The following is a 22,844-nucleotide window of genomic DNA, read 5'->3' on the forward strand; positions in this document are numbered from 1 at the left end:
ACTCTGCCAAGCTTTCACCAAGCTTTGTTGTTGAAAGGAGTATCGACAGAGCCGGGTTGAGTGGGGTGGTCCCAGACATGGAAGGGAAAAGGTTGAGGCACGCGAAATAGCAGGGCGATCGGATGAAACAGGAGGTCAAGCAAGACGGGCCAATGGAAATGCCGGAAAGTACGAGCTGCGCTGGTCGAGCTGCAAGCTGGTTAGCTGTCGGCCACGGCGGCAACGTCATCCCCCGCACGGCTTGTTTTGTCCTGCGTAGCGGTTGTGCTCCCCTCTTTAGCGCTCCTCTTCCTCTTTCCCTTTTCCCTTCTTCCTTTCCTCCATCTCTATCCCTCTCCCTCATTGCAATCATGGTTCATCTCGCCTCTGTGAAGAATGACGACGAGGTCTTTGACCCCAAGTCCCGCACCTTCGACTCCATCGTGGCCACTCCGCCTGACGAGAATGACTTCTACACCAACGTCTACGGCAGCCATTTTGCCGCCGACCACATGCCCCTGCATGAGATGCCCGAGCGTGAAATGCCCCGGCAGATTGCCGCCCGTATGATCAAGGATGAGCTGAGCCTGGATGGCAACCCCAAGCTCAAGTATGTCGTTGCCAATGGCATGCCCAACACCGAAGACACCGAACGATGGGCTGACTCGTCTCTTGCAGTTTGGCCAGTTTTGTCACCACCTATATGGTATGATCGCATCTGAGAACGGTCAGGAGGACCAATGGTATTTCAGATCACCGCTAATGCGAACGCTCCCATGTTTTGTAGGAAGAGGAGATCGAGGACATCATGACTGAGGCCTTCAGCAAGAACTTCATCGACTACGAGGAGTACCCGCACTCCGCTGAGATCCAGAACCGCTGCGTCAACATGATTGCCCGCCTGTACAACTGCCCGACCGACCCCGATAGTGAGAATGCCATGGGCACTTCAACCATTGGCTCGTCCGAGGCCATCATGCTGGGCACCCTGGCCATGAAGAAGCGTTGGCAGAACAAGCGCAAGGCCGAGGGTAAGGACTACTCGCGCCCCAACATCGTCATGAACAGCGCGGTCCAGGTCTGCTGGGAGAAGGCTGCCCGCTACTTTGACGTCGAGGAGAAGTATGTCTACTGCACCGACACCCGCTATGTCATCGACCCCCAGCAGGCCGTCGACCTCGTTGATGAGAACACCATTGGAATCTGTGCCATTATCGGTACCACCTATACTGGAGAGTACGAGGACGTCAAGGCGATTAACGACCTCCTCGTGGAGCGCGGCATCGACTGCCCGATCCACGTCGACGCCGCCAGCGGTGGCTTTGTCGCCCCCTTCACCAAGCCCGATCTCGAGTGGGACTTCCGTCTCGAGAAGGTGGTCTCCATAAACGTCTCCGGACACAAGTATGGTCTCGTCTACCCCGGTGTGGGCTGGGTGATCTGGCGATCGCCCGAGTTCCTGCCGCAGGAGCTGGTCTTCAACATCAACTACCTGGGCGCCGACCAGGCCAGTTTCACCCTGAACTTCTCCAAGGGTGCTTCGCAGGTGATTGGACAGTACTACCAGCTGATCCGCCTCGGCAAGCACGGCTACCGCTCGATCATGGTCAACCTGACCCGCATTGCGGACTACATGGCCGCACAGCTGACGCAGATGGGTATGATTATCATGAGCCAGGGTCAGGGCAACGGCCTGCCTCTGGTGGCGTTCCGCCTGTCGCCGAACCCGGACCGCGTATTCGACGAATTCACACTGGCGCACCAGTTGCGCGAGCGCGGCTGGATCGTTCCCGCATACACCATGGCTCCGAACAGTGGTAAGCTGCAGCTCATGCGCATCGTTGTCCGCGAGGACTTCAGCATGAACCGCTGCGATAGCCTGATTACCGACATCAAGCTGGCGCTACAGACCCTCGAGGCCATGGACCTGGCCATGATGGACAAGTACAAGGCGTATGTTCTTCCCACCCTGTCCGGTGCTGTCATAACTATTTCTCAACTAACTTTCAAATCCAGGCACATAGTCAGCCACCGCGCCCACCCGCGCCACAAGAAGCACACCCACAATCACTACCATGACGAGAAGCACTCGCTGCAGGGCAAGACTGGCAAGTCGCACGGGGTGTGCTAATTGGGTCGATGATCGATGCCGGGCATCGCAGATCCCGGAACGAACCATCCCCTGTCCGTGTCCATGATTGTTTTCGAGTTGCCCAGAGGGAATCCCGGGAGGATTTGTGGCTGGGCCCGATCTTGCCTTACTGTTGATGCCGCGGGGGCGAGGGGGGAGTCCCCTCTTATCTGTCCGCCATTTGTATGTATGTTCTTTTTCACATAGCAGACGCCTGTTCCGATGGGTTGATTACAATTTGATATTGGCTATGGTTATGGCTTAGAGACTTAATTGGTTTGATCCGTGACGTCACGTCGACGCGGTCTTTGATGTCTCCTGTGGTTGTAGACAGAGTAGGTAACGTGCTCAGCGGCATTTCTTTCGTCTGATTCTCCAAGATCATCAGGATCTCTGCACGGAATGTGAATCCCCAGCACCATGCAGCATATCTTCATCAACCCGGACGCGGACCGGCCCCCAACCCGCGATCTTCCTCGGGCAGTTGTCATGCCAGATCGACTGCCACCGGCAAAGGAGACAAAGCATCATCCCTCTGATGGCGGTAACGAGAACGCCTCGTTGTTCTTTGTCGGGACGGCGACGACCATCATGTTCGTGGTGCTGGACTATACTTGGGATCCCGGGCTAACAGGGACAGCGAATGGGCCGGAATCCGAATCATGACCGATGCAAGTGCTCCTCTTCGCGCTTCCCTCTTACCTTCGCACTGACTCTTCCAGCCCAACTTTCTCCCTGCCGGCGATGAGGCTGCCTTCGGTGCCGGTGTGTCGAGTGAACGACGCACCCATCCCGCCGTCGAATTACATGATCTGCCGCGCATTGACCTCGTCCTCCTTTCCCATTACCACAAGTAGGTCCTCTCTTCTCCAAGTGGACCCCCAAAGGGCTCTCACTCGGGAGGCAGCTAATGGTCGAAGGGACCATTTCGACCAGAAGGTCGAAGCCTCGCTCCGCCGGGATCTTTCCATCATCACCACGCCGCACGCCCGGGTCCAGCTCACCAACAAAGACGATTCATTCACCAATGTCTTTGCGCTCGCCCCCTTCGAGACGGGGATGGTCGAGGTGGCCGGCACCGGGGGACCGAAACGACCGCTCGTTCGCGTGACGGGGATGCCCGGGAAACACGTACCCTGCAATGCGGTGGTGGAGCGGCTCAATAAACTGGCCCATGCAGTGCGTCGTCCGACACCCCCAAAGTTCTCCCCAAGTTCCTGCGGGGCAGGTCCGAAATCCGATATCAGATGTTGTAGCTCACCGTCGGCTCTTCCGCTCTACTAGATTCCCCCCACCAACGGCTGGATGCTGGAACTCGGCACGGGCGCCGACACCAGTGACCCCACCGACTTCACCTGCGGCTACCGCATCTACATCGCCGGCGACACGCTGGTCTCCGAGGAACTCTACGCAATCCCAGAGCGCTTCGCCGACCAGCCGATCGACCTGATGCTAGCGCACCTGGGCGGCACGCTGATCCCGTCTCCGGCACTGGCGCCGCTCGCGTTTATGGTGAGCATGGACGCGACGCAGGGCGTGCAGATGATGCGGCTGATCGGGGCGGACGTCACCATCCCGATCCATTATGATGATTATGCGGTGTTTGCGAGCCCCGTGGAGGACTTCGCGAGGGAGGTGGAGAGGGCTGGGTTGGGCGGGAAGATGGTGCTTTTGGAGCGGATGGAGAGTTATGCGTTTCGGGTGCGGGAGGAGGTTGGCCGGGCGAGGGAGGAGGAGACGTATTTTGGGGGTGGGGGGCATTACTTCTAGTTCGAGCGCGAGACAGTTGTAGCCGCTATTGCCATTGCCATTGCCCATCACGATAGCCGCTCTCGTTATCGTTGGCGGTTGGAGCGTGGGTGGTGAGCCGATCTGACGGCTTATCATGCATACTGCATGTCCATCTCCTGCACGACTGGCACAATCCGAATGCGATACATCCCATAGGCGACGCATGGATCGGGCATGGCAGCGCCGTGGTTTCAGGTGAAGCAGGGTCTTGTTTAAGGCGGGGTTCCTGGAAGCCCCGAACCTATTAGCGCCCGCACCCAAGGAATCAACCTACGCAACCCCAGTGGCGCGGCGGGTGAGCCTCTGGCCCCCTAAACATGCGTCCGCGCATACGAGGCCTGCTCCGGGACTGCTCCTGGACTGCTCCTGCTGTTCTCCTGGACCTTGGATCGCCTGGGAACTCTGCTCGAACCCTCGAGGCAACCGGTCTCGGCGCCGCCAGCGGTCCATTGCGCATGGTTCACTGTCATGTTGTTGCTCCCATCTCCTTGATCCTCCTCGTCTTCCACATTCCTCCCCTGGACGAGGAGAGGGCGACATATTTAAATATAGAACAGCCGCCCAATGACTGCTGACCCCCGCCGATCGCACCTCCACCTCAGCCTTCCCTCGTCTTCGTGTTGTCCTCTTTGCGAACCCCCCCCCCCCTCCCCCTTGGATCTTGGATCTGGGATCTGATCTTGGAAAGTCATGCCCCTCTTTAAGAAGTCCAAGTCGCCGTCCAATCCATCCACCCCTGCTCGTTATCCTGCCCGCTCGGCTGAGCAACTGGTCCACCCCGCGTTTGTGGCTCCACCAGGCCCCAACACCGCCAACGCCAGCAACCACAACCACAACCATAACCACAACAGCCACCGTGACGACTACACGGACCACCGCATTTCCGACTACCGTATCGGTAACGACGGGTCGGGCTCGAACCCACCAACGTGGCCTCCGCCACCCCATCAGCATCCGCATCAGCATCCACATCAGCATCCACATCAGCATTCGCATCAGCGTTCACCTCCGCTTCAAGAACCCACGCAATCCTCCTTGCACCGTTCCCAGAGCCAGCGTCAGCCCCACCTGCAACAACGCGACCGACCGACCGTCGCCCCCGAGGATCCGCAGCCTCGTCGCACCAGAAAGGGCTTATTTGTGCGGCCGTCGTCCGGCTTCCTCGATCGCAGTCACTCCGTCAAGGGGAAGACCGTCTCCCATCCAATCTCTCAACCGACCTCACCGCAGCACCCGCCTCCCCACCACTCCCTGGCCGACACCACCGAGGAGGATCAGTACACCCCGCACAGCTACTCGGACGACCCGGCTCCAGTGTCGAACAGTCACTCCTATGAGCCGCGGTCTGCCTCAATAGCCTACCAGGAACAACATCACCCGCAGCCGCAGCCGCAGATCCAGCGTTCTTCACGCGACAACCTCGAGTGGCCCCCCCCGCAGCCACCGCAGCAGCAACCGCAGCGCCTCCCCCATCATCAGCAGTTCCAACGCCCCCTACCATCCCCTCTCGAGCGCTCCAGCGCCGAGCCAAGCCTGTTCGAGCAAAACAGCAGCCGACCATCGCCCACCGACGCGCCGCCCGAGTCACCTCGCTACACTCCAGATCAACAGGGCCACCGGGGCCAGCCCCAACCGCGCATCCAGCAGGATCTGGTATTCATTTCCCGGCCCCCTTCCCGGCAGACTATCGAGCCACTTTCCCCAGTCCGTCAGCAGACCCATCCTGACGCCATGCAGCAGGCTTCCGCACCGGTGCCACCGCCTCAGGGTCAACAACAACAACAACAACAACAACAACAACAACAACAACAACAACAACAACAACAACAACAACAACAGCAGCAGCAGCAGCAGCAGCAGCAACCACAGCAACTACCTCCTTCGAACGACCGGCCCCCGGGCGATTCCAGCCGACGGGGCAGTACGGTTCAGACCATGCCGGAACCGGGACGGGCCACTCCAACCGGAACTCGGATACGCGATGACGCTGGCGAAATTGATGTGCGAGCATTGCTGCAGAAACATGAAGAGTTGCGTGAGTTGCAAGAATGGAAAAGCGGGACCCATTGGAGCGCAGGATTCTAACTGAGGAGCAGAGACCAAATATTCCAAGGTGAAGCGCTACTACTTTGACAAGGAAGCCCAGGTGCAGCATCTCCAGAACACGGTGGCGCATCAGCGTATGGCCGTGTCCCGTACCGTGCTCGACGATAACGAATATGCAAATCGGTTTCAACGATTGGACGGGGCGATCAAGGACTTGGCATTCTCCGTTCGCAAGGACTGGCGCGCCATTCCGTCATGGCTACAGGGCCTGGTGACGGATGATGCGACGGCGGTGGGGACCAAGGAGATGACGGCGGTGGGCCGGGCTGTGATCAGTCGGTGGTTGGTGGAAGAGGTCTTCCAGCGACACTTCCATCCGGGCCTGGATCCCGCTCTAAGTATTCAGCTGAAGAGCATTGAGATGAACTTGCGACGACAGCAGACGCGACCGGCCACGGACGAAGACCGCGAGAACGCGGTGGTGCGGCTCTCGAACTGGCGCCGGACGACCTTTGATGGGCTTGGTGACACCCTTTCCACACCCGCCGCCCAAGAGCATCGCGCAGAACTGGTCGAGCACTCCATTGCGGAGCTTGCCTCCTTCCTGAGCGGCCAATTGCATGACAATGCCCTCCCGGGCTTGGAGGCGGGCGTGCGGATGATTATTGAGAACACCATCAACATCACCGAGAAAATCCCGCTCGAAGCCCGCGACGTTCATGTGGAGTACTTCCCACCCAACATCTCCTTTGTCGAGAGATACATGAAGGTGGAAGGCGGCCTGCCCCCTCTCACACACCAGCCCCCACCACCAGCAGACCACGCACCCGACGAGTCCGCCGCAGTGGAGGATGACTCCTCCCCTGGCTCCAACTCCACGGGGGCTGGAGATATCGGTTCTCCGCCCACATACAAGCCGCCCAAGAAATCGGTTTTCGGCGCCCTGATGGGCCGCAAACCCGAACCCACCCGTCCCCCGGCCGGGCCTCAACACGAGGAGAAACCCGCAACCGCCGAGGAACGCGAGACCCCGACACGCATCCGCTTCGCATCGTTCCTAACCGTCGAGGTGCGCGGCAAGGGTTCGCCGATGGTCCTGGTCAAAGCGCCCGTGTGGATGATAGAGTGAAGCGAATGCATCTCAAAACACAAAGGCCGAGCAGGAGAGCGCTGTTGTATATAGGACGCAGGAGTGGCACATGATGGCATGGCAATGACGACCACGATTGATAGCATTGATATCCCCATTCGTTTTGTTGGGTTCCAGTGGCCCGAGGATCTGGGTGTTGACATATAGGAGGATTAGGATTTCTTATCTTCACATTCTCTCCCTCTTTCCCTCTCATCTTCCCTAGTATGTATGGCGGCCGTATAAACCCCACTTACTGTACTAGCCAGGGTCTCTTATGATGCACATAAACGAAGGTCTTTCTTTTCTCGATCATTCCTCCACTGCCTCCCTCGGCCGGTTGGTATTATCGTATATCTAGACTGGTCGTCGATCAATCCCTCAACTCTCGCCATATATCTAATGATGGCAACCAACGAATGTATCTGGGGATAACGACCAAATTTTATACACCGAGATGCCCGAGCGAGGGTACGACGAAAGGGCAGGAGAAGGAAAAGCGCCATGGAAGAAGTGATTCAAATAACCTTTTTATAGGAACCAGAGGTAAAGGCTCACTCGATGGGATTCTCCAGTGAACGATAAACGCTCTGGACGACAAGAAGATGATGGTCAGCTATTACTGTGCCTGAAATTGAAATTGAACTTATTTTCGCAAGGCGAGCTCGATATTTGCTAAAGCACTACCACCCTAGAAGATGGGCCGGGATTCAAGGTATAGCAGGTCGACCTCGAATCATGCCATACCATACGGGCCGAACTTTGACATGAGCGCAATAGCGGGCCCTTCATACCGGCGGTGGACTCAATTCGAGGCCCTCCACAGTGAGCTTAAACGCATCACTTCGAGAATAACTCCCCGCCACATCCAAATCCAGCCGCCCGCGCTCACAGTCATCCAGATCGATTTGCGCAATGGCCAGCCCATTCCCAGCAGCGACGTCCTGCACGCCGCCATCAGCGGTCGATGTGCCCAGTGGCGCACTACGAACGGCCGCGTCCTCGCTGTCTGGTGCGTCGTCGGTGCAGACTTCCCACAGAGGCCCGGCGAGGACATCGCCGAGCGGCGAGATGATGCAGCTTCCGCCGCGGCAGATGTACTCGGATTCAGAGCTGCAGATGTTGAAGTCTGATGCAAAAGTGGCGGTGTCAGTGTCAGCCTGCGCCGCAGGCTGATCCGGTGTTTGGGTATGGCACTGCGGCCAGACAATCTCGTGCGGACCCTCCGCCGTAATAGACAATTTCCTCCCGCTAGGAGTCGTCTGTATCTGCGGTGGTATCTGCGGTGGTGGGACTGGGACATTACTTTTCAACGGTGACGGGGCTTCGGCTTCTTTTTCGACACCCTTAGTCTGGCCCGTAATCCAGGCAGGCAACTCGTTTCCCCGGACACACTGATTTGCCGATAGTACGAAGCACCGCCCCTCGGCGCCAACGGTGCGCATGAGTGCTAGCCAGGTATCTCGGGCATCGGCGGTGGGAGCGAGGTAGATGTTGACGTTTTGAGCGTACAAGCTCTGCCGGAGGAGCGGCATGTAATTCTCCCAGCAGATAGCCGAGCCCAAGGTCAGGGGGATACCGTTGAGGGTTGTCGTTACGGCGCGGAGAGTCGCTGGAGAGCCTTGGGCCCAGATGAGACGCTCTGAGCCGGTCTATACAATACATAGCAAATGAGCGCACGTCAAACTGAGGTACGTGAGAGATCACCAGAAGAGTACGGTCTATTCCGACTGGTGTCCGTTGACGATATGATCAGAAAAAGGGAAGGGGGAGGGAACGGGGAAGGAGGAACATACCGGCATCACCTTCCTCCTCTTGCCCAACACGCCCCTCACCGGATCCACATACACCACCGCGCAATACAAACTGCCCCCAGCCCTCTCGACTACCCCCACCACCAAAAACACCTGCGTCTGCTTCGCAATTCTCTCCAACACCTCTCTCGTCCCATCGCCGCGCTGCGCCTTACCCGCCGCAACCTCCAGCCTCCGCTCTACCCAGTCGTCCCCGCCGCCAGCCGGGGTATCCCCCAGATCGACCGCGGCCTTGAAGTACGCGAGGAACTGGTCGCGCCCTCGCGGGTCGCGGCTCCCCACGGCTGCGCCGAAGCCACAAGTGCGCGGGTATCCGCCCAGGTAGGCTTCGGGGAAGAGGAGGAGGTGCACGCCGCGGCGAGCGGCGAGGTGGGCTGTTCGTTCGAGGGCGGCGAGGGTGAGCGGGGTGGTGAGGAGAGTACGGGATTGGGAGACTGCGACAGTGAGGGAGGGCATGGTTGTAGAGCAGGAGGAAAAGAAACTCAATAAGGTGGGGGGCGGATATACAATTAGGACAGTCAATACCAATGAGAATGAAAAGGTGAGAACTGGATGAAAGAGGGAAGTATACTGGGGTTGGTGAGGAGACGACTGGAGCTCGCCCGAGGGTCCCCGCGTGTGGGGGTGGACCGAATTAAAGTACGTACTTTTATACTTCCCGCCGGTGGTGACATCATGCATTGTTCATCTCCAGCAGAATACGTCGCTAGCGCAGAGTATAATATACTCCAAAACTATATCTCTTGTTTATACCGACCCCCGCCGCAACACCGTAAGCGTAACTGACTGCATTCAATATCGCACACTATATACCCAGTCTGAAGATCTACCTACCCCATGGCACTTCCCCTCCCAACTTCAAGGGCGAGCGAGCATGCCCAACCCGGGATGAGAAAACAATGTATGGAACAAAAGTACCCGTAATTTGTAGTTCTGCAACACATCATTCTGATATGCAGATTGGTAGAGAAAATGCGACGAAATGAATATTGACACGAGGAAAGAAGGATTCCCGGGTATAGCGCCTCGCTGATGATGTAAAAAGCGCACAAAAAATGTCTCGAAAGAACCCAAACATAAAACGAAAGAAAGATATGGAAATGCCATGCGGTATGCTCAAAACGCCATGAGAAATCAGGTCAAAAGGGGTCATCCATACGCAGAAAGGAATTTTTTATACAGTCTTGTCTCGGATCAGATCGGATCGGATCAGATCAGATCAAACTGTGCGGTGCGTCTCCGTGGGAAAATGTTCCAGTTCAAGGGGAGATGCCGTTCGCAGTGGCAGCCTGTTGCAACACGCGCGGCCAGCGCGAGATCATCTCGACGTCGTCGAGCACGCCTTTGCCCCGGTTGCGCACGTACTGGGTGCTGGGGTCAACGCGCGGCTCGTAGTCCCACAGCGCGGGGGTGCCCTGGATCAGGGCCGAGTACACCAGGCGCCGGCGGCGCTGCGACCGCAGCACGTCCTGCCGGATCGCTTCGAGGTCCCAACGTTTGTGGGTCTCCTCGACAAAGTAGGCCAGCAACTCGGCAGGGTCGGTGGTGTTAGGCAGCGCGTGGAACGTGGCGGGGCTGGGGGATCGCGGCGGGGTGGGCGAGGGGAACGGGTACTGGGCCGAGGCGTCGATGGCACGCTGCGGGATGGGCGAGACACGCGGGGTGTCGATGGGAGTGGGCAAGCTGGCCGGCACGGACAGAGGGTTGGCGAACTTGACGGGGGCGGCCTTGGGCGTCGCGGGGATGGGCAGGCCCGCGACCAGGTTGGTCTTCTCCTCTGGGTCATTAACCAGATCATAGAGCATCGGCGGGTCGATGGTCGAATAGATGAACTTCCAGCGGCCGCGGCGGATCATGACCAAGGGAGCCTGGGTACCCTCGCCCATGTACTCGCCGTACACGGTGTCGGTGCGAGGACCATCCTCGCCGGTCAAGTAGGGCACCAGGGAGACACCATCGAGCGGGAGCCCCGGCACAATAGGCGCCCCAACCAGACCGGCGAACGTGGGCAGCAGATCCATCGTCGAGACGTTCTCGGACACCCGCTTCGCCGCAAACCTCTTGGGAGCGTGGAAGACCATCGGCACGCGAGCCGAATTCTCGAACCAGGTCATCTTGTACCACAGACCGCGCTCGCCGAGCATGTCACCGTGGTCACCCGTGAAGACGATAATCGTATCCTCGTCCAGACCGGTATCCTTCAGCACCTTGAGCAGCTTGCCGATGTTGGTATCGACATAAGTGCACGCGGCATAGTAGGCGCGACGGGCGGCGCGGATGCGCTCATCAGAAATCTCCTTGCCGAACAGATCAATGCACTTCAGCACACGCTGCGAGTGCGCATCCTGCTGGTCGTGCGGGATGGCCCCGTTCGTGGGCAACGGGATGTCGACATCCTCGTACAGATCCCAGAATTCCTTGGTCATGGCGTAGGGGTCGTGCGGGTGCGTCATGGAGACGGTCAAGCAGAAGGGCTGTTCGGTGCGGTGACGCACGTGGTCGTACAAGTACTGCGTGGACTTGTAGATGACCTCCTCGTCAAAGTCAAGCTGGTTGGTGCGCACCACGGGACCGGCTTCCAGGACAGAAGACATGTTGTGGTAGTAGTCGAGGCGGATTTCCTGGCGGGTCGGAATGTCAGCCTGGCGGGTCCAATTGCGGACAATGGAGTCAATTGGATGCAGGGGAACTCACCGGCTCATCCCAGTTGACCGACCAGCCGTAGTCGCCGGGGTAGATGTCGCTGGTCAAACGCTGCTCATAGCCGTGTAGCTGGTCGGGCCCACAGAAGTGCATCTTGCCGGCTAGAGCCGTGTGGTAGCCCTCGCGGCGGAGATAGTGGGCGTAGGTCGGTGTGTCGGCGGGCAGATCTGCCGCATTGTCGTAAGCGCCGATCTTGGAGGGCAGCTGGCCGCTGACCATGACGAAGCGCGAGGGCGCACACAGTGGGGCGTTGCAGTAGGCCGAGTCGAAGACCACACCCTCGCTGCCCAGACGGTCCAGGTTGGGGGTCTTGATGGGCGAGTCCTTGTCATGCAGAGACAACAAGGGCGCGGCCATCTGGTCGGCCATAATGTAGAGGATGTTAGGCTTCTTGGTCGCCATGATGAATTGCGTTGCCAATATTCAGAGGACGGCCAGGAGGGACGGAAAAGAAACCACGAGGATGCTATGTGAAGAAAAAGGAGGAAGAAGATGGAACCAGACTTGGGGGGAGGGCGGGTAGATATATGAAGCTGAGCGGATGGCGTATGTGGGGAACGGAAGCAAAAGGAAAAAGAAAAGAAAAAAAGATAGCCAGAGAGGCCCGGGCTCGACCCAAGAAATGAAAGGAGTTCCTACAGTTGGTGAGCTACCCACTGGATCGTGATCAGAAAGATTGTAGGCAGGACGATTATCAGCCAAGCCCTGTGAATGGAAAAAAAAAAGGTGGTAATGGGTGGTATGGCGCTTGTACGGAACAATTGCCGGGGTAGTCGCACTCGGTACGGCATCGTTACAGGAGTATAACTGTACTCCAGACCAAGCCTAGCCAAATGCCAGGCTGAAGGGCATGGGGCAGTGGGCCAATACCATGAACACTCCGGGTGCTTAGCCTCCTGCATGGGAGATCAGGGGGCGGCTGATTCGGCACACTGACGTACGCTCCCGCAAAGATGCAAGATGGGCTCATTTTCGAGTGCGATGGTGTGATTGAAGGCGAGCAACGGTGGAGTAATCCGTTTCAACCGGGATGAGTCAGCCGGCAATGGTATTGGATGGCGTATTGGATTGCGTATCTGGATCGTAATCTATCAGGTATGGTCAGGGATGCATACGGAAGATACGGAAGTATAGACCTGGTCGCCAGCACGATGAATAATGGGAATCCCGGTCAAATCCGCCGAATCAGCGGAACTGCAGATCAATGATCATGGTCATGTGGTCGCTGACAACGGCAGGAATGGACTCGGTCACCAGCTCGAGGCACTCGATCCTGTCCATTCAGAATGCTGGGGTCGTTGCTAGCGAGCCTTTGGTCGCGCAGTGGTGTGCCGAGTTGCCACTTGCAGCGAGAGTGGGAACAACTGACGGTCATTTATACCGGGTAATACAGACGTGATACACGGCCGCGCGCGTAACAATGGGCAGCCATCCCGCCCCCTCGCCGCACCACCCAGGGGAGAAAGGCATAATGTGCACTCCGCATTGGCAAGGTACACTTCCCACGAGCAGTTTTCTTGCGATATTCACTCGACCGCGGAGTGGTGTGCGTCTACTACGGCAGCCAACGGCGCTCGCGACAGACCCTTGTACCGAAGCCGATCCCCCCGTCGCTCCGGGCAAACTCTAGTCTCCACCGGATCGTGTCATTGCACGCAGATCCAATCAGCAGCCGGCGGAGTTGCCCCTGGGTTTCCCATTCCCAGCACTAGTCGCTCCCGAGGCCTCCTGACTGTGATGGGGCCCAGCCCGTACCACTGGCTAGTCGCTCCCAAGGAGGCTTAGCGGGGTCTCGCTCCACTTGCTTATCTGCATGGCGAATCAGGAGCTGCAGGCACCACATCCGAACCGCATGAAGAGAAGAGAGAAAAAAAAAAATAACAAAGGTCCCGGACCGAGCGAGCTAGCAGGACGGAGGTGTGCGGAGGTACGGATGTCAGGCAAGTGGGACAGGCGGTGTATGGGATACTCATCCTCGTTGCCTGTTTGATCGATCAAATCAACTAACTGGACAAGGGTCCCGGGATGCTCCAGTTTCACTATGGATGAGCAATCCCCCCTGCGCAAGCACGCCATGAGGTCCTTCAGCCGCCTCCCCGGATCTCCACAGAAGGGCGACGGACCGCCCTGTTCTCCTTGGCATTCTAAATGCCAAGCGGCGTCACCGCTGTTTCGCGCTCCTGGTTGTGCGCAGGCTGGACGTCCACAGAAGTGTTCGGGGGAAGGTCTCCACACCAGCCGGCTGCCGCACGGCATCATCGCTCGTGGCGGGACTATTTCACCCGATCCAGAATGGCGCAACCACAGCCGATCAGATGAATCCTGGCCGGGGTGGCGGCCCAGCGCCAAGTTGCGAGTCACTCCGTAGCTATGTAGTTGGTCTTGCAGGAATACTACTCCACCTATCGGTACGAGGAACTCCGTATACCTTGTGCGGTCGGCCGTCCATGTATACGTATCTACGTGGAGGTACTACGGGAAGTGCGAGGCATGATACCCCCGACTGGATCACCCGCGAATGAAGGACCAAGCACTGCCCCGATCACAGTCCGCTGGCCACGAGTCCATCATGACTGGATTGGTATCTCCTCCCGAGGAGGTTCACTTAGTGGCTGCACGATATAGGGGGATGTGTTGCTGTTTCGTTTTGTCGTGCCCGCCGGAGATAAACCTGCAGGCCCCCATAGGACGGGACGGCTGCGCTTGTATGGGTCATTCCTGCAGTGTGGTGATTGCTGATTGATATGGATAGATGGTTTGCATAGATAGGTCAATATGCAACGAACTCAGGTTTCAACGAGGTGATGGCGAGGCAGAATAATGCCTGAAGACGGTCATCGGGTGTCAGGTGGCGTTATCGGTTCATCGATAGGTGAATTATCTACGAAATCAATGCTATGGCAAGCAAGAAGGAGAGATGAGGATTGCTGGTCCATACGTGTTGTATCTTTGGGTTTTGGGTTTCTGGTGTAGAAAGCTTCCGCGTGAAACGAGTCACCTGCCGGCCCCAGCCCTCGCAAACTCCACCTCGTCCCCCTCCCGGTTCTGGCTCTGGCTCATATTATGCAGCAATTCCATTTGAGGAACCTCTCATCAGGTGTTGGACTAATCACGACGGGTTCCACTCGATCCCCGTGCTTGGAACCCCCTTTGCCACAATATCCTCCCAGCTCACGTGGACATAGACCGGGGGCACCACCTTCACCTTCATTTTGGCAGGCAAATTCTGGACGTACCAATGAAGCAAGTCACGGCAGGCTCGAGCATCCTCCAGGCTGTCATGTCCCCGACCTGTGCGCTGAATCTCGCGGCCCAGGTGGACTTTGGCTAGATTCTTCAAAGTGCGAGGGTGCTCCGGGTCAAATCGTCGGTCCTCACACTCCAAAGTGTCGATCACATTGGGGTGGAGCCAGCGCAAGGCAAGGAAGTCTTCACGGCCACCATGGGTGATGACAATGGTCTCAGGTCCCACGAAATTCCACAGCAGTTGGCGGGCCACGTCGCGCCCAGCAATGGTGTTGTCCTTTAGGTGGGCGTCGTAAAGCATCGGCCAGCTCACACCCGAGTACTGAGTGTTGAGATGCCACATCTTGACCTTGGGGAATACGAGCGCGTCTAGCAGCGTCTCGCCACTGAAATAGTCGACCGCACTGACGCGAATGAGCTCGGGCTCTCCCATATCAGTCAGACCCATTTCGCAGTCCAGAGCAATGCAACGGCGTGCGTGCTTGCAATCCTGGGGAGTTTCATGAAGCTGGAAGTCCTCCTGGAGCTCCCACACGGCTTGGGTCGCGCCGTGACGAGGACTTTGGTGGCAGCCAAAGTTACCGATACCTTTACCGCAGCAGGTGTATCGCTATGATGAATTAGAGTATTAGGTGATAAGACCGAAATATAAAGAATGGGGCATAACCTACCCCGAGACGAAGATGACCAGGGTGGCCGTGGCAGAAAGCTTGCTTCTGCTGGTGTTGCTTCTGTTGCTTCTTCAGATGGCGCTGGTATTCTTCCTCGGTAATGGGGACTTCATGATAGGTGGTAACATTTGTCGCCTCGTTCCACGCAATCAAAGTTCGGTAGTGCAGGATTGTGCCATCCGGTCCCGGCTTGTGGTGATTCCCGGTATCTGCAGTGCTGAATTCGGAATAATCCACCGCAGCGTCCGGCTTGGGAGTAGCTGAAGACGACGGTGAGAGAATTGAAAGCCCATCAGGAAGCACCACTCCGTTCAAACCGGGAGCCTCCTCAACTTTCGTGTCGGCGGTGAAGACGTCTCGCTGTGCAACCAGAAGGGCAAACTCCTGGTCTTCCATCATTTTCTTTTCCAAGGCGTTCTTCATCCGAGCGAGGTACTCGTCATCGCGCTTGCTCTGGGCTTGCATAAGCTGCATCTCACGTTCTTCCTCCTTGCGGTGCGCGGCGGTCTTGCGGCGCTTGTGCGCTTTGTATGAAAGGCGAACTGTATATGTCAGTCAGAAAAGCCGGCACAACAACCAACGGAAAAAGCAAATGTCAAACCCATAGGAACATACTGCGACAGATCTTACAGCGCCGCATCTTGACCAGCTCGTGATATGCAAAATCAGTCACCCGAATGCCCTGCTGTCTCATTTGAAATTCGGAGAGAACCAGACCCTGCATGTCTGCCCATTCTTCGGGAGTGTCCACGATGGTAATCAGCCCCATGTCAGCTTGAATGGCCGTGGGATCCATAGTGAGGAGTTGTAAGAGAGATCAAGGAATACGAAAGGGGTCGAGGTTGGTAGGGGAGAGATGAAAGGGTTGAGAAGGGAGCGAAGTGTAACGCGGGATATGTGACAAGATAGTTCGGGGTCCGAGCTTTGTAAATGGGAAAGATGAGAAGGAAAGTAGCAGATAGGTTGGGAAACTCCTGGAAGTCTATTGATATAGGACTCCAGGTCTGAATCGTGGCTGTTGGATGGGAGATAAGGAATGAATGAAGGGCGAGGAAAGAAGGTTGATAGAATCGCGGGGGAGGATGGATTGGGGGGAATGCGGGCAATTTTCACGGGGCGCGGAAGCTGGATGGCAAGTTCTGGAGGGGGTTATCGTATAAGGCTACGGAAGTTGGGAGTACCTACGCACCGGGGAATTTGGGCCTGGGACCGCAACTGGGATCGAGGGTAGGCATATACTCTTCAATGCAGATTTTCACGGACGTCCCCTCAGGTGCCAATCGTGGCCGTGAGAGAAGCCTACGTAATCAGAAGGGAACTCCAGGACCGTGAAATGCTGAGAGGACGTCGTGAATATCGTGAATACGATTGAAGGCCGCCGTATGTTCTACAGGACAGATATGTACGGACGCACCGGCGCCCACGATGCAAATACTGGAAGGGCACGAGAAGGCTCGGGTTCAATAAGGATAAATTGACGCTCAACGCAGTAAACACTGGCTAGCGCCAGCACCCAGATCCAACGGGGTGGGCCAGCCAACCGTGAATGCAGCATCGCCTGCCTAGGTTGCAGGATGACTCTGGTCAGATGGACACAAGAACGAGAGAAGTATGAAATGACAGATGGGAACAAGATCAGAAGGGAGGCGTGTAGTTGAGAATGGAAGGTGCTTAGACATTTAGAGTCAAGGCATGCAATTCAGGACAGGACGCCGTGGTGGTGAACAACACCATCAATGCTTATCGGACAGATTAGATCATAAGATATGTAGGGAGATAGAGACGGAATGAATCGAATGGTGGTCGAGAAATGGCCAGGACGTTTGACCCCGGAAATATTGAAGAAGGGGGTTAACAAGAGTGTTGCCAGGCTTAGTCGACCTTGATAGCGCTGCGGTAATCACCATATTAGTATGAATACCAGTCAAGTGTTGGTGGTATATGGTTACGTACCTATAGACACGCCGGACAAAGGTGTATGCGGCCAAGAAGCCGACGGTACCGGTCAGCAGACCGTAGACGGCGCAGGCGAGCAAACTGTAGCTGAAGAAGAGCAGTGTGGAGACAAAGCCGGTAATGTGCAGCTTGAACATGTAATACCAGATACAGTAGGCAAAGATCCAGAAGGCGCTGCTTCCACCAGTCAGGAAACTCTGCCACCACCAGTGATAATTCTGGAAGCATAGAGGTGAGTAAAACGCGGAAACATGTGACATAAAGAAAGAACTAACCTCAGAGCAGAGCTGGCTGTAGGTAGCAATTACCGTCACTTCGATGATCGTAACGATGAGCACGGTAGAGACGACGCTCAGGAAGCCAAACACATAGTAGTAGCCACTTTTATCTTGCCACAAGTTCTTGAACACAAAGAGCAGCTCAATGAAGAGAACTGCAAAGGGGATTAAGCCGGTCAGCAGGGGGCCAGCAGGGCTACGCAGGTACCACGGCTGCGGTGGAATTTGGCGAGCAATAGCGTTGGTCTTCAAAGGATGTTCCCAAGGGATCGCCCGCACATAGCCGAACCAGCTGCCGATGTACACAAGCGGAACCTGAATGAGGAGCCAAAGGGCGAGAAGGCCAATCAGAGTGCCGAATGGGATTGCGGTGCTGGATGCCTGGGCCCAAACAAATAAGTTCAAGATCAAGACGAGGCAGAAAGTCAGGCCAGGGAAAAGAAGAGCCGTCTAGAGTTCATATTAGCCTCGAGAATTCAACTTCATCCGTTTTGGCTGGGAAAACCTACAATCAAGGTGTTCTTTCGCCAGCCTGTCCCGCCAAAGGTCTTGTAGAGGCGGCCAGAGAAGTAGCCGGAGAAAACTCCAGCAAACACAAACAGACCCATGCCAACGCTGACAAACCCACCTCGGAAGCTGGGGTTCAAAATACCCAGGCAAGACAGCACAAGCAGACCCGTGGCCATAAACAAGAGCTGCATACCGGATCCCACGAGCGGGGCCAGAAGCCCGCTATAGGCTGGGACACGGAAAACATCACCGTGGAGAAGCTTCCAGCCGCTGGTGTCTTCGAAAGCCTCATCGTCCGAGGACATGTCTGCATCATGCTCGACATCTGCGTTATCCAAAAGGCCCTCACTTTTCTTCTCGCCAGAACGCTTCCGTCGAGACTGCACCTTCAGCTTACGGTCTTCCATAGCACCATCACCGCGGCCTTTGATGTCACCTTGCACAGTGCGGCTCCATATGACAAACACAGTCACCCCCAGCACCGTGGAAATAGTCAGGGAGTTGATAATCGCCAGCCAGTGGGTCATCGAGCCCTCCCCCTGGTTAGTGAAATACAGGTCCCAGCGATTGGCCCAATCGACCTTGTTCTCCTCCCGGAAGTAAACGGAGTATGTGTAAGGGATTTTCAGTGTGGCACCATCGTCATCGTCATCGTCCTCCGGGATATACGACAGCCCGCCATACTTCTCCCGCAGCCGAGACATGTTCGGCGCGATGTACAGGCCAAGGCCCTCGTTGTCCTTGTGCACAGCCTTGGGGCAGCCGTCCTCCTTGCGGTCATCTGCGGTGACACTCTTAGGATACACCTCGAACCCGACAATGACTTTGCCGCCCTCCGGTGCGCTCCGCCAGCGGATGACAATGGTGAAATGGTTGTTAATGAAGTAACGCGGTTGGCCAGTAGCTGGGGAGATATCGCGGTAGCCCAACTTGAACCCGGAGGCATAGTATTTGCGGCTGCGGTCGACGGTCACAAAGCTCGTTGCTCCGGGCAGGTTGTCGACGATCCACTCGATCACATAGTTTTCCTTGATAAGTTCGCGTGCCCACTTCACATTTGAGCGACTCACTTCCGCGGTGCAGAGGGACTGGCATTCCACGTCTTTGCCCATGGTGAGCTCAAAATCAGAGGTCATGATGCGATCGCCGCGCAGAACTTCGCCCAGGTTAAGCGAGATGCTCTGGCCAGATCCGAATGGTGACCCGCCATGGGTCCGGCCGCTCGGGGGACAAACGAAGGGGAGGTCAAAGTAGGCATATTGAAGCTGAGTGTGGTCGGAAAAGATCTTGTTTACGAGCAGGGGAATTGGCTGATCGTCATTGTACCGGGACACCGAGTAACCTGGGTTAGAAGAGATCTAGGTCAGAGTTGCATGAGCAGAGTAGGCCATGTTTTGGAGGCTCACCAGGGATGTAGAATGCCCAAGTAGTGGACACGAAAAAGAGAAGCCACAAAGCCCAATTATGAGCCCGAAGTGGCGCAGAAGCCATTGTGTTCATTGCAAAGGGGATCTCGGTTCGCCGCTCTACTCGGAGAAAAGGCAGTTTCTAGATACCCATGCACGTAGGTCGTGGTCGAGTGATCGGAGATGTGTGGGTAAAGAAGCGCAGATCAAAACGCCCTTGATCTTCGTCCAGGGAGATAGACTCGGGACCCGGGGAGGTTATATAGGTGATCGACAAGGGAGGTAGGTGAGCGGCGGATGCGCGGGCGATGCTGGTGATCGTTCGGCGGATTATTGATCACTAGAGTTCGGCTGCACAGGGCACGATGGGCGATAGCGGATCGGAGATGGCCGAGGGTAACGAGCGCAATCGGCACTGAATGCCGCAGTGCCAGCAATGGGTAATCCGATGCACGAGCAAAGGGTTGAGAGGGGTGAGGGTGTCGGCTTCTCCAGCGTGTCAATACAGATTACCTAATGGGCGGCATGCGGAAGGCAAATTGCTGGGATCGCCAATCACAGGAGGATTCCTTACTCCGCGCATGCAATGCTACTGAAAGCATACATCGCTGAAATCGCTCGTTCGGTGTGAGATTGAATTGGTTTCGATCAGGGAAAGGACGTTGAATGCTGAGTACTCAACACCAATCCCGAACCCACCAAAATATAGCCCCAAAGCCTAAGGCGAGTAAAGATATCTTTCTGCCTTGGCACCTGTTGAATCTCTGTGGAAACGCTACTACACAGGATCGAGATGCCTTCCATGCAGAGTCTAATTAAAATATGAAATCTAATATACCCCCGAATTTCTACCTGATGTGGCTGCAACAAGGATGATTATCGAGGAGCTCCAAAGTGAGAGCACCGAGTACCAAAGGAAATATGACAATGAAGATGGTTAACCACCGCAAGAAGAGACGCTAGTGGCAAGGCTAGTCCAAACTGCATACATAAAGACACAATTCATATCCAGGAAATTATATGCGAAAAGGGGAATGGAAAAATGATCGACATTCAAAAGGCCAGTCGTAACGACGCATCATAAAATCAAGGGCCATGAAATACATATGGTTTGAAAAAGGACATAACAAGAAGGTCATCGTCCAGAAACCAGAAAAAAAGCCAAAAAGCATCTCATGAGTCGTGGGTCAGCAGGTACTCGACAGCTCCCTGGACACTGCCACCCGACCGACGCAGAGCCTCAATATTTCGCTCGAATTCAAAAAAACCCATGTCGTTCAATTGACGAAGCTGATCGGCATATCTATCCTCTGGTGGTCTGTTATCCGGAGGTTGTGGAGAGCCAAAGCCACCACCCCCAAACAGAGCTGCTAGGGGATTGGCACCAGTGGCACCACCCTCAGCACCCGGTCCTCCCATTCCCTGCATCATCTGGCTAAGGAGGGCCGGATCACGTAGGAATGGGTTCTGTTGTGGGTCGAACGGGTTGATGCCTCCTTGGCCGCCATTGCCGCCATTGCCAAACAAAGCGGGGTTAAGAAGAGAGGCGAATGGATTCTGAGCAGTCTCGGGATTCGGAGCCTGTCCATCTCCAGTCGCGGATCGGTCTGTAGTGCTCTGAGCATCTTGGACACCCTCAGTTTGGTTGTTTCCCGGGGTGGCAGTGCTGGCCGGAGGCTGACCGAAGCCCTGGCCGCCAAAGAGAGCGGCGAATGGATTTCCTCCCATCATTGGGTTCTGAGGCATTTGGCCGAATGGATTGGCTGGTGTATTATTCTGGTTTCCCTCGGTCGTGTTGGTCACGCCAGGGGCCGGGAAAGCACTATCACCACCACCCATGCCGCCACCTCCCATCCCCATTGCCCGCTGCATCTGCATCATTTGGCGGAGAGACGCAGGATCGGTAAGCATACGGCGGAATGCAGGCCGTTGCATCAGCTCTCGTGCCATGGGTCCCATGTCGCGAAGCATAGGGTTCTGTTGGATCATCATGTCGATCATCGCAGGATTCTGCAGGGCCTCGTTGATCTGGGACTGGATTTGGGGATTTTCAAGCATGTTCAGCATCGCTTCGCTGTCCGGGGAGGGCCCATCTAATGCAGCCGCACGAAAGTTAGTAAACTGCAGACAGAAACAAGAAAGGCCGACGCAGTTGAGGGACCTTGAGTAGTATATGATATGGGTGATAAAACGTACCCCACCGTCAGGGCCAAAAAGACCTGCCCCAGGAAGCTGGGCAAAACCAGCATATCGGGCGCCTGTCAGACCAGCAAGAGGGTTGTTACCGGTACCAGCAGCGAGATTAGTGGGAACACCGGGAGCGGGCTGGCTTGGGGTGGTGCCGGCACCGGCTGTTGTAGCGCTGGATTGGGTGGATGTATTCGAGCGTTGTTGGTTGCTGGCGGCACTCTTTACCAGGTGAATGGTATGGCCATCCTTGATCTTATAAGTCTCCAGCGTCTCGCTATCTTTCAGTACTCGACCGGAGTAGATCAGACGCTGGCGATCGGAGGGGGTATCGGCATATTCAGGGCTCGAGAGCTTCTCCTTGAGTTCCGAGACAAGGGTTGAAAGAGGGAGAGTAAGAGTAAACTTGGCATCGGTAGAGGACTTGACGGTGAAGGTGATGGGAGTTTCCTCCGTAGCTGTGGTGTCGTCGGCCATGGTTGGTAGGTAGGTAGGCAGCCGCTGCCAAGTGGGGTGGAGAGGGGAGGATAGGGGAGCACCGAGATTCACGTAATTCGGGAGTGATAATGATTGTGAAAAGCAGTGAAATGAGCTACAGCCTGGTAAGCTGAGAAAGCAATGCCGGGAGAAGATCAGAGACAGTGGTAGGAGGGGTCAGATATGCGGAAGAGATGATGCTTTCTTTGATTTAGTCCAACAGGCATTACATAAGGTAAGGGCGGTGATGGCGGAAGGCGGTCGAATCCGATCGTGCGGCAACCCACGTGATTTTCCCAAACAGCTTTCGGCGCACTTGGAATTTTGCACCTTCTCCCAGCCGTCCGAGCTCCAACACAAACCCTCATTTTCCACCTCTCTCGAGGCCCCCAGGATTCAGGAGTATTTCTTTCTCTTGACTCCACTCGGCAGCTATGGGATTGGTGTGATCATCGCATCCTCTGGACTGCAATTGCGTGTGATACCTCCAGTCTTTCTGCTTCGTGTGCCGGGGTGCAAA

General features: G+C 56.2%; 9 protein-coding genes across 9 annotated transcripts; 4 read left to right on the forward strand and 5 right to left on the reverse strand.

Moving 5' to 3' along the window:
- Nucleotides 1–350: 350 nt before the first annotated feature.
- N7482_000139 (glutamate decarboxylase) lies at nt 351–2,110 on the forward strand (the record flags this gene model as incomplete). Its single annotated transcript, XM_056682264.1, has 4 exons — nt 351–589; nt 658–685; nt 767–1,932; nt 1,996–2,110. 4 exons carry the CDS (start codon nt 351–353, stop codon nt 2,108–2,110), a joined length of 1,548 nt encoding a protein of 515 aa, XP_056545870.1.
- A 420-nt stretch (nt 2,111–2,530) lies between these two features.
- On the forward strand, nt 2,531–3,880 carry N7482_000140 (MBL fold metallo-hydrolase; the record flags this gene model as incomplete). Its single annotated transcript, XM_056682265.1, has 4 exons — nt 2,531–2,710; nt 2,833–2,963; nt 3,031–3,289; nt 3,395–3,880. 4 exons carry the CDS (start codon nt 2,531–2,533, stop codon nt 3,878–3,880), a joined length of 1,056 nt encoding a protein of 351 aa, XP_056545871.1.
- Nucleotides 3,881–4,218: 338 nt separating this feature from the next.
- Nucleotides 4,219–4,476, forward strand: N7482_000141 (uncharacterized protein; the record flags this gene model as incomplete). The annotated part of the gene is made up of 1 exon (XM_056682266.1): nt 4,219–4,476. The coding sequence occupies one exon, from the start codon at nt 4,219–4,221 to the stop codon at nt 4,474–4,476; it is 258 nt and encodes an 85-aa protein (XP_056545872.1).
- A 115-nt stretch (nt 4,477–4,591) lies between these two features.
- N7482_000142 (uncharacterized protein) lies at nt 4,592–7,076 on the forward strand (the record flags this gene model as incomplete). Its single annotated transcript, XM_056682267.1, has 2 exons — nt 4,592–5,936; nt 5,998–7,076. The coding sequence occupies 2 exons, from the start codon at nt 4,592–4,594 to the stop codon at nt 7,074–7,076; spliced, it is 2,424 nt and encodes an 807-aa protein (XP_056545873.1).
- Nucleotides 7,077–7,864: 788 nt separating this feature from the next.
- N7482_000143 (nitrilase) lies at nt 7,865–9,346 on the reverse strand (the record flags this gene model as incomplete). The annotated part of the gene is made up of 2 exons (XM_056682268.1): nt 7,865–8,728; nt 8,873–9,346. 2 exons carry the CDS (start codon nt 9,344–9,346, stop codon nt 7,865–7,867), a joined length of 1,338 nt encoding a protein of 445 aa, XP_056545874.1.
- An 803-nt stretch (nt 9,347–10,149) lies between these two features.
- N7482_000144 (putative choline sulfatase) lies at nt 10,150–11,995 on the reverse strand (the record flags this gene model as incomplete). Its single annotated transcript, XM_056682269.1, has 2 exons — nt 10,150–11,532; nt 11,585–11,995. The coding sequence occupies 2 exons, from the start codon at nt 11,993–11,995 to the stop codon at nt 10,150–10,152; spliced, it is 1,794 nt and encodes a 597-aa protein (XP_056545875.1).
- Nucleotides 11,996–14,702: 2,707 nt separating this feature from the next.
- On the reverse strand, nt 14,703–16,306 carry N7482_000145 (3'-5' exonuclease; the record flags this gene model as incomplete). Its single annotated transcript, XM_056682270.1, has 3 exons — nt 14,703–15,449; nt 15,511–16,052; nt 16,141–16,306. The coding sequence occupies 3 exons, from the start codon at nt 16,304–16,306 to the stop codon at nt 14,703–14,705; spliced, it is 1,455 nt and encodes a 484-aa protein (XP_056545876.1).
- Nucleotides 16,307–17,382: 1,076 nt separating this feature from the next.
- N7482_000146 (transmembrane 9 family protein) lies at nt 17,383–19,745 on the reverse strand (the record flags this gene model as incomplete). The annotated part of the gene is made up of 5 exons (XM_056682271.1): nt 17,383–17,401; nt 17,464–17,684; nt 17,742–18,194; nt 18,254–19,596; nt 19,661–19,745. The coding sequence occupies 5 exons, from the start codon at nt 19,743–19,745 to the stop codon at nt 17,383–17,385; spliced, it is 2,121 nt and encodes a 706-aa protein (XP_056545877.1).
- Nucleotides 19,746–20,833: 1,088 nt separating this feature from the next.
- Nucleotides 20,834–22,324, reverse strand: N7482_000147 (ubiquitin domain-containing protein DSK2; the record flags this gene model as incomplete). Its single annotated transcript, XM_056682272.1, has 1 exon — nt 20,834–22,324. The coding sequence occupies one exon, from the start codon at nt 22,322–22,324 to the stop codon at nt 20,834–20,836; it is 1,491 nt and encodes a 496-aa protein (XP_056545878.1).
- Between the last annotated feature and the right edge of the window lie 520 nt (nt 22,325–22,844).

This window comes from Penicillium canariense (genome assembly GCF_028826845.1).
Source record: "Penicillium canariense strain IBT 26290 chromosome Unknown utg000001l_segment0_segment0, whole genome shotgun sequence".
Taxonomy (NCBI): Eukaryota; Fungi; Ascomycota; class Eurotiomycetes; order Eurotiales; family Aspergillaceae; genus Penicillium; species Penicillium canariense.